Source organism: Labeo rohita, unplaced genomic scaffold (assembly GCF_022985175.1).
Source record: "Labeo rohita strain BAU-BD-2019 unplaced genomic scaffold, IGBB_LRoh.1.0 scaffold_101, whole genome shotgun sequence".
Taxonomy (NCBI): Eukaryota; Metazoa; Chordata; class Actinopteri; order Cypriniformes; family Cyprinidae; genus Labeo; species Labeo rohita.
Genome location: NW_026127131.1, coordinates 3,805 through 14,267, shown reverse-complemented (window position 1 = coordinate 14,267; position 10,463 = coordinate 3,805). Strand labels below are relative to the sequence as shown.

At 34.2% G+C, this 10,463-nt stretch overlaps 1 protein-coding gene across 1 annotated transcript; it reads right to left on the bottom strand.

Moving 5' to 3' along the window:
* Nucleotides 1–2,705: 2,705 nt before the first annotated feature.
* Nucleotides 2,706–9,920, bottom strand: LOC127157219 (uncharacterized). Its single transcript, XM_051100458.1, has 5 exons — nt 9,836–9,920; nt 9,492–9,569; nt 7,996–8,238; nt 7,326–7,607; nt 2,706–2,851 (listed from the first exon to the last, which is right to left on the bottom strand). Exons 1-5 carry the CDS (start codon nt 9,879–9,881, stop codon nt 2,706–2,708), a joined length of 795 nt encoding a protein of 264 aa, XP_050956415.1. The 5' UTR covers nt 9,882–9,920.
* Nucleotides 9,921–10,463: the final 543 nt, after the last annotated feature.

Below are 10,463 nucleotides of genomic sequence, written 5' to 3'. Positions count from 1 at the left end.
TTGGATGACAAGGGGGTGAGTACATTATCTGTAATTGTTTTGTTCTGGAAGTGGCTTCTCCTTTAAATAAAGAATTGTAAGTATGCAAGATTCAAAGATGCTGTGAACAAGATAATAATAATGATAATAATAATAATAATAATAATAAAAACAACAGAGGATGTTAGTATAAATGATTCTTCTTGAAATTATATATTTTTTATTTATTCATTTTGTGTTTACTACGTAATGTACTAAAAAAGGAACAATACTATAAAAAGTTATACAGTTCAAGTGATACAGTTTGAAGAATTTGAAAAATATATCTTGCATATCTGGAATTTAAAATATCACAGTGCAAGAGAGCTGTTAGTAAAATAACATGTTGATCCAGTAGGTGGAGCTTAAGAGGATTCACTGTATCAGCAGAGACACACAGGACTGTCCATACACTATTACTACAGTAACATCTAAAAACAATTAAAAAAAAAAAAACATACATAAAACAAAAACCCTGCTTCAAAGTCCTGAGATAAAAGTCATTAGTCTTCATTTAATACCACATTAACACTGATTAACTCACTTTTTTGGATGATGTCAACAGAATTACATTTTTTATCAGTGTCTAATGGCCACTCCTGCATACACCACATCTTCCTGCTCTTGAACTCTCTAAAAGAAAACACAAACACACATCACACAAGTAGTTATCACATACACATAAATACACCTAGATCAGAATTATTGCTCTAATAATACACATATACACACAGAAATGAAGTTTCTTACCGACTCCTGTCCTTTTCCTTTGTAGAATGACCATCACCGTGTTTTGTGATATATGACGTATGTGATTTCTTGACCACTCTGAACTGTTTGATAGATGTGAAAAAAAAAAAAAAAAATCTATATTCTGAATGAGAGATATGTGAGAGTTATTGCTGCATTTTCTCTTTAACACTGTTTTTTTGCTCCTTTGTGAGGTTTATTTTTGTTTGTGTTTGCTATTTATTTATTTATATATTTTTTAAACATTGGTTGATAACATAACTGCAGTATATAATAACCTAACAATTACTTGTTAGCAGGAATTATGACGTATTTTATGTTATTTATATCCCATTTGGAACAGAATTATTTACTTTAATATGCCAGTGGGACTCAAACTACCTTTAGTTTATATTTTCTTATATTGAAATAGTTTATTTCCTACTTCTTATTGGTTCATCAGGCTCTTAATGATTTTGTCATCTCTTAGAATATCTCAAGGCCAGGTTTCTTTATATATTTCAGTCATCATGAAAACAACACATTTTACACATGGGGAAAAATTATTCAAAATTATTAGTCAACATCTCAAGAACGTCCAGACTTTAAATGTTTAAATGTTTGACTTTCTCCACAGCATGTTAAAGCAGTAAATTCTCAATAGAATTCAAATGGGTCACACATTTTATCACCAGCTAGGTTTGGCTTGTGCAAATCTTATCACATTTTCAGAGTAAACTAGTGAATGGTGATTTGTGCGCTACTCAAGCACAATTAACTAAACTGTGCTTTAGTCAGATTGCGCTGATTATTCTATGTGATTTCATTAACCATGGTATAAATATTGGTGAGGGTGGGGTACTGGCTAGTTTCGGTTACTGGGATGGGGAGGGGTGTGTAACAGGCATTAATGTGGCCTATCAGATACATATCAGATGGTTACCATTTTGTCTGTTAAAATGGGGAAAAAATCCAAGATAACATCAGTAAATTATGGAGTGCCTCATGGATCTGTGTTATGCACTCTGTAATTCTCAATATACATGCTGCCATGTAATAATATTATATGGGTGATATTATTAGAAAAAATGGAATGACTTTCCACTGTTATGCTGATGATAATCAGTTATACATTTCATCATGACCACATGAAAAATCTAAATTAATAGTTGACAGAGTGTATTAAAGATATAAAATATTGGATGACCAGTAATTTTCTTCTATTCAGTTTGGATACAACTGAGGTATTACTTATTGGTCCAAAAACATGCACACAGAATCACATTGCATCATGAAGGACATACTGTTACTTTTTCCTCTACAGTTAAATATCTAGGTGTTAAATTTGGCAGCAAACTTGTTGTTTGAATATCATATTTCATATGTTACAAAAACAGCCTTCTTCCACCTCAGAAACATTGCTAAGCTATGGAAGATGTTATCTGTTACTGATGCAGAAAATACAGGTTGGATTACTGTAAGTTACTCAGTGCTGTCCTGCATCCTCGGTAAACAAGCTACATTTATTTAAAAATGCAGCTGCTAGAGTTCTTACAAGTTTCAAAATATATAATTATCATATATTTTATCATCTATACACTGGTTACCTATTAAATCTTCCTGATAATGTTCGAGGCTCAAAGACACTCTCCCAGTTTAAATCTAGATTAGACACATCTCTTTAGCCAAGTATTCACATAATGTACCTCATAACCTTGCACTATATCAGAACAAATGCACATGATTGTCTTTTCCTTAAAATATTATGAACATTTGATGATTTTTGACATATTATGATTTGTTACATTGTCATAACTTTATTTGTTGCGCACTTTTATCTTTGAAACTTTGCAGACCATTTACATTTACAAACAGCTATATTACACACAACCTGAAATGTTATATTCAAAAAATCATAATGGGGCAAAAAGAAAACAACAACAACAACAACAAAAATTTTACATGTAATTTCTCAGTAGTAGGTAATACTTGCCCTCTTGGTCATTTTTCCTGCAGATGCAGAAGATCCCGACTGCAGCTACAATCAACAGAGATCCAGCAGCAGCAGAAACCAGCACTATCAGAGATACAGAGTCTGGAGAACCTAAAGGAGACAGTCATTAGTGTGAGTAAATGTGCACATAAACAAAATATCACAGACATACCTGCACATGTGTGACAGAGTTTGCTGATGTCCAGATGTGCGGTCTGGTTGCTGATGGGATTGTTGATCACACAGCTGTAGGTGTTTTTATCCTGATATTCCACCTCCAGAGGTAGAGAGAGACTGATGCTGAGATCAGACACACTGATGCTGGACAATAAACTGTTTCCTTTGTACCAGGAGAGACTCACATCACTCACATTCACCAATGAACACAGCACTGAACAATTCTGGTGTGATGGCGATGATGAAGTACAGTCTCTACTGATGACAGGAACAGAAAGACGAGCTAGAAAACATAAGAGACTGTAAAAAGAGCATTTAAGGGATCCAATATTGAAAGAATGTTTAGCAATGTTAAACAGACAATATTGTCACTGAAAAACTTGAGATATATATATTATGCTTCATTTCCAAATCAAGCTGTTACATGCAGGAACTGACCATTAAAAAACATCCATAGCAGAAAACGGTAAATAAAAATTAAGAATGAATGTTATGAGCATAACTGAATTGCACAAATAACTCTGTATCAACATAGAGTTTTATAATTTTATAATATTCTGAATATTTATGACAGTTAAAAGATGTAAGCTTACTCACCATAGACAGTAAGATTGAATGTGTTGAGCGGTTTCTTTGTGCTGGTGCTCGTTACTGTATAAAGTCCAGAGTCTGTGGTTCTGGTGTTTGTGATGGTCAGAGATCCAGTCTGATCCAGCTTCAGTCTGTCTCTGAATCTCCCATCAAGAGCATCATCATGAACTGTGCTTATATTGTTCTCTCTGTTGATGAGAGCTATGAGAATGCCGTTGTTGTTGTGTCTAAACATCCACTTTATCTGATCAGCTCCCTTAACCCTCTGGGGTTCTTCGGTCACTTCTGACCGGAATTTTTTAAATAAAAAAAATTAAAAATCGTAGCTTCATCGGAATGGTATGAAACTTAGTGACTTTTATGGTACTTGGTATATGAACACACAAAAAAATTGGGGACAGGATTTGAAAAGTCTAAGTGGTCGTAAAAAAAATAGTCACACTCAGGGCCTTCCGGTCAAAATGACCGGCCATAGGAAATGAATGGGAAATTGGCAAAAATATGAAAATACAGAGTTTTTTTGAGCATACAATCTACAAATCAGCCACAATCCAGAAAAAAAGCACACGACAGTGAAGGGGTGACTCTCTAAAACATCAGTAGTGCAAAACACTACAATACACTCACAGACACACACACTTATACACACAAACACACACACACACACACACAAATGACGTGTGTCATTTCAAAAGCTAATTTTGGGAAATGTGTGAAATAGAAGCAATCAATGTAAGAAATAAAGTGCACAGCAATGAAAGCATGAGACTGTAAGCCATCAAGGTTGCAAAATACACACACACACACACACGCACACACACATGCACACACATACACACACACACACACAGGGAAATATGAGACTGGTGAGACTGTAACAGAGAAATGTGAGAATATGTGAAACAAAATCAATAAATCAAATAAAAGGGAGACATTGGATCCAAAATGCAAAAGTCACACACCATGTCTCTCTCTTGAATACACACACACACACACACACAGGGAAATATGAGACTGTAACAGAAATGTTCTAATGCAATGTTCAGGTTTGACTGTATTATAAAGTAAAACTGGCGCTTCAAATTACCAGTAAAACCAATCAAACAAACAAAAAACTTGGCAAATAATAAAAAAAAAAAAATAGTCTTTGATAATCTCATATGATATATTAAAATCCACAACCTGAAAAGGCAAAGGCAAATATGTGCAAAAACAGCTAGAATTCACAAGCCCTTCTACAGAGAGCAGTACATTCATCTAGTGGTTAAAATATGATATTGCTTGATAATTATGCTCACTACACCACCAGATAGCACCAATCTGACTTCAAAAAATTGTTTTCTATAGGCCAGGTCTCTACTTTAAACTGAAATACAGCATTAATTAAAAAATAATAAAAATTATATATATATATAAAATTTATATTATATTCAAAGGGAAAAAATAGATCATAATTATTGCATAAATATTAATTATTATCATAAAATTCTCTTAAAACACCACAAATATTTGCCATATTTCACTTAACGGTTTTAGATAAAACCGGTTTATAATTTTGGAAAAGAAAACACCAGAGATGTTATAATAAACACTGCAAGCGGCAGGAGAGTTGAAGAGGACAGCGTTGTTGGTCTGTGAAGCGACTTAGTGAAACTCTACAGTCAGTGTGTACACAGTCCTCTAGAGGGCGCCTCGACTCAAAGTCTGCATATGAATTTTCACCGACAGTTTTCAAATAAAGTATATTTTTTTGTTAGCAAGTACTTACATTGTGTATACACCTACAAATACAGTCAGGTGTTTGCATATAGATGTAATCAGATATAATACATTATGGTGGTATACTCAACATGCTGCGAATTCGTGCATGAATGGTTTCATGAACCAGTAAAACGTGTGATTCACGACCGTTACTAAGCAACCAGTAGTGGGAACGTTCATCAACAACCTCACCGACAGACACTGGACATGTGCAGCAACAAAGTCATGCAGTCTGTACGCAGAAAAGCTCTTGAATCACGCAGGTCGTGTCCGATGTAGGCAAGGTGTATGCTTAAGAATTGCTATTGGCCAATGTTCCCATACTTCCAAGTTCAGTATTTTAAAAGGGTGTTTGTGAATATTACAAATTTAATATTATGAAAATGTTATATTATTGACATGTAACTAGAGGCAGCAAGCTGTGCTCATTATCTCAGTGGTTAGCATTATTAACTCTCACTAAGCTAAGGTAACTAGTTCACATAAACTCCAGGAAAATAGATAGTTGGATGTTTAATCTACAGAAAGAAGAATAGAAAAATCAAACTTTACAAAGACATGATTTATATATATCACATTTTATAGTATACAGAAAAAAAGAAACACTAAATTAGTGGGGTTTAATCATGACCTTGGAGAATCTCCTATTAAATTCTGTTACTGATTCTTCAGTTTTAAACATCTGATTTTAAAGAAATAACAGTCATTGTCTAGTGATTTAAGTCATTTGAATTTATTAGTACTGAAAGAAGCAGAATAAATTAAATAATAGTACATGTTTTAGCCAAGCCACATTTTTCAAAAGCAAGTTTCTTTTAGGCTTTATAGGTGAATTGCAACTTTAAAAATCCATAATGTGTTTAAAAAAAGGTACAGATTTTTTATTTATTTATTTATTTATTTTGGTGGTGGGGGTGGGGGGCATATACAGTACATATATATAATGATGTAACTTTGTCTCTCCTGGCATCATGTCTTTCATTATCCCACCATGTTCATGTCAAGTTATTGCTAAAAATACATGCCAGCTCCTGGAACATTGTTAAGATTGATTTATACTTAAAATGTGAGCTTGAACCAATATAGCAATTAAAAATGTCTTTACTAACCTAAAACTAAATATGGGCTTGTTAAGTGACATAATGTGTCCAACTGTTTCCGGGTCCAAGCCCCAACTCATTTCACTTGAGAATACTATCTCAGCAGCTGTTTATGACTTAACAAGCAAATGCCAACAAAAATAAGTAATTAAAAGAAAGGACTTCAACATAAACTGTCTGTTAACACAAACACAAACAAAAACAAAAAACATCACTACATGCCAAATTAAAGATTGAGAAACAAAAAAAGAGAAATGAAAACCAACAAGACAAATACATTGACAATGTCATTCATTTTCCTACTAAAAACACACATTAAACAAACTAAACATTCATCATGGCTTACATTTTTCTGGTAATAAAATGTCTACAGCTGTTCAGGTGCATCTCCACTTTCCTTGAGTATCTGATTAATCAGAGTTTGATGGTGACACCTGCTCTTTCCTCTTCTGTTGAAGACTTCTGGATCTGATGTCATAAACCAGCACCGCAACAGCAGCCACGCCCACCACAGCAGAGAGAGCCAATCGGATCACAGCTTCAGTAAAACCACAACAGCTGATATGGTCTTGTGAGAGAAGAAAATAATAAAAAAAAAAAAACATAAATATAGTTCAATCTCACACACACACACACACACACACACATGTTGGGTTTACATGTTTTATGGGGACATTCCATAGGCGTAATGGTTTTTATACTGTACAAACCGTATTTTCTATCGCCCTACACCTAAACCTAGCACTCACAGGAGACTGTGCACACTTTTACTTTCTCAAAAAAACTCATTCTGCATGATTTATAAGCCTGTTTCCTCATGGGGACCTCACAAATGTCCCCACAAGGTCAAAATTTACTGGTATTACTATCCTTGTGGGGACATTTGGTCCCCATAACGTGATGAATACCAGGTGCACACACACACACACACACACCTACACACACATATGGCGTACCTGCACATGGCTTGCAGAGTTTAGTGTCAAGATGTTTGGTCTGGTTGCTGATGGAGTTGTTCACCACACAGCTGTAAGAATCATTCAGATACTCAATCTCCAGAGGTAGAGAGAGACTGATGCTGAGATCAGACACACTGATGCTGGACAATAAACTGTTTCCTCTGAACCAGGAGAGACTCACATCACTCACATTCACCACTGAACACAGCAATGAACAACTCTGATGTGATGACGATACATTTTGTGAATAGTGGCTAATGTCAGGAACAGGCAGACGAGCTGGAAAAAGAGAACAAATATTGATTGATTAAGTTGATTTATTTGGTGTGTTGACAGTCTTGATCTAAACCCCATTTCTCAACCTTTATAAAGGATTAGTGTTTAAAATGCAGTTAAGTATCAGCATCAAGCAAAAACTGATTACATTAAAATGTATTGCAAAAAAATCTAGAAATATTTTGTTGACTTTCAGAAAAGTAACCAAAATGACAATATTATCTTGAGATGAGATGTATTGTTGTACAGTTTTTTTTAGATTTAAAAAAATAAATAAATAAAAACTACATTTATTATTTATTTGCACATTTATTATAGAGATTTTTTTATTGTCAGATATTGTAAGTAGAGAAATTACACTAGAGTGACTGTGAAAAGTGTTTTAACTCACCATAGACAGTAAGATTGAATGTGTTGAGCGGTGTATCTGTGCTGGTGCTGGTTACTGTATAGAGTCCAGAGTGTGTAGTTCTGGTGTTTGTGATGGTCAGAGATCCAGTCTGATCCAGCTTCAGTCTGTCTCTGAATCTCCCATCAAGAACATAATCATGAACTGTGTTCTTTTCATTCTGTCTGTATTGAGCTATGAGAATGCTGCTGTTTTTGTGTACAAAACTCCACCGTATCTCATTAACCCTCTGGTTGTGTTCGGATTCCAGTCACTTGTGGTGTTCCCGGTCAAAAATGACCGGACTCCGAACGATTGCTTATAAATCTGTAAATATGCTATATTATCACTAAAAATTGGATTCATTCTTTTTGTCAACTTGTTTTCTTTTATTTAAAACTGGTTTCGTGTTTCTATTTGCATCCAATTAATCGTAGGCCTCATTTATCCGAAAGTAGGCAAAACTGTACAAAATTGCACAAAGTTACAAAATGGCTGGCCATTGAAAGTGAATGGGGAAGAATGAAAGTAAAAGAAACAACTAGTGTTCAGGAGCATTTTGTGCTTGCAAACATAAAGGCCTTGGACCTGTGCATGTATAGATTCATGTATACTCACGCTATCTCACACAAACTGTTGTGAGTATTATATTTATTTCATCATACCTTGGACTGCATGCAATATGCTTTTATGATAACTCTCTCTGTGATAAACCTCTCACACACTCACACGCTCAAACTGCCTTGTCTTTAGCTTAGGTTTTGAGGCTTTCATGTTCTCACAGAGTAGATGAAAGTTTACAAATAAATGCTTTAGCACAGAGAGAGATTCAGCTTGTTGTTTTATAATATTGTCTCAGTATGACAGTGTCAGTGTGCAGGATATATAGAACTAAAATAACAGTTTTGGTTTGTTGTTCCATGAAATGTTATAATGCAAATAATCTTAATGTGTTCTTTTTTTGTGTGTCACGATGGTCAGATTTAACAGGAACAGCATAAGTGTTACTTTGTGCCCCTTTTCAGAACATAAAATCATTTCAAAATAAAGATCCTGCTTTTTGTGCTCTTCCCCATTCACTTTCAATGGTTGGCCATTTTTGATGAGTGTAACTTTGTGCAATTTTGTAGAAAATAAAAGCATTTAAAAGCAAACGTCCTGATTAAACATTGAAGCACACTAGTGTGAGAAATAGTGCAAATTTTCATATTTTTTTCTCTCATATTGTGAAAATTATTCACAAAAAATGCTTTTTTCACTCAAAAAATTAGGTGCCTACTTTCAGAAAAATGAGGCCTACGATTAATCAGATGCAAATAGAAACACGAAACCAGTCCTAAATGAAAGAAAACAAGTTGACGAAAAGAATGAATCCAATATTTGGTGATAATATAGCATAATGACAGATTTATAAGCAGTTGTTTGGAGTCCGGTTATTTTTGACCGGGAACACCACGAGTGTGACTTTTTGCAATTTTGTACAAAATAAAAGCATTTAATTGTAGTATCAGTAGTTTTTAGAGTCACTGATTCTCCTTCGGTCACTGACACTGACTTCACTGCATCACCAAACACACCTGATCAACAAACAGAATATTTACTCAGAATAGTAAGATTTAGAGTTTTTGTCATTTTGAAAGTATTTAAAAAGTTGTCATTGCAAAACAAGTCCTTCAAGTATTTTAATAATTTCGATATGTACTCATTGAATGAGACAGATGTATATGGGTAGGTTTAGTGTAAGGCAAGTAAAAATATTAGATGAATGATTAATGATGGAAATAAAAAAGCAGGATAATGTACAGGTGAACAAATGATAATGTAAAGTCATACAAATACTTACCAGACAGACTCCATGAGAACAAGAAGAAATTAAATATGTCAAACATTTTCTTCAATGTAATCAGTCTTGCCGCTCCTGAAAATGTCAATTGGTCTGTAGAGAAGTGGTTTAGTGAAACTCTGCAGTGTGAATAAACTCCTCCAGTAGCTCCTCCCATCACAGACAAAAACATTTTACTGATTATCTAAGTTTAAAAACAATTTATACTGACTTATATTCTCCTGACATTTAATCATTTTAGTTGTTTTCTTTATCTGAAGCTGAATTCGTCTAGAATTTTATTCCTTTTGGATTCTGATTGATCCATTCCAGTGTCTGAAATGAACAGGGGCTTGATGCAAAAATGATCCCAAATTTTAGGGTAAAGTTATAGGGGCTATTAAAATAATGAGTTCCTGATTTCTGTATTAATAACATGATAGAGGTAGTAGCCTATTACACTTTAGACATGTGCACTTTTGCTCCTTCATCGAACATAATTCCAGACAAAGCCACAGTACATGCTACTCCACACACCTTCCAAAATGAAGGTAATAATCATCTTTACTGAATTATTATTATTATTATTATTATTATTGAGAATGTTCAAATGAGCCAACACTCTTCAACACTTCCCAGAATCCCTTAA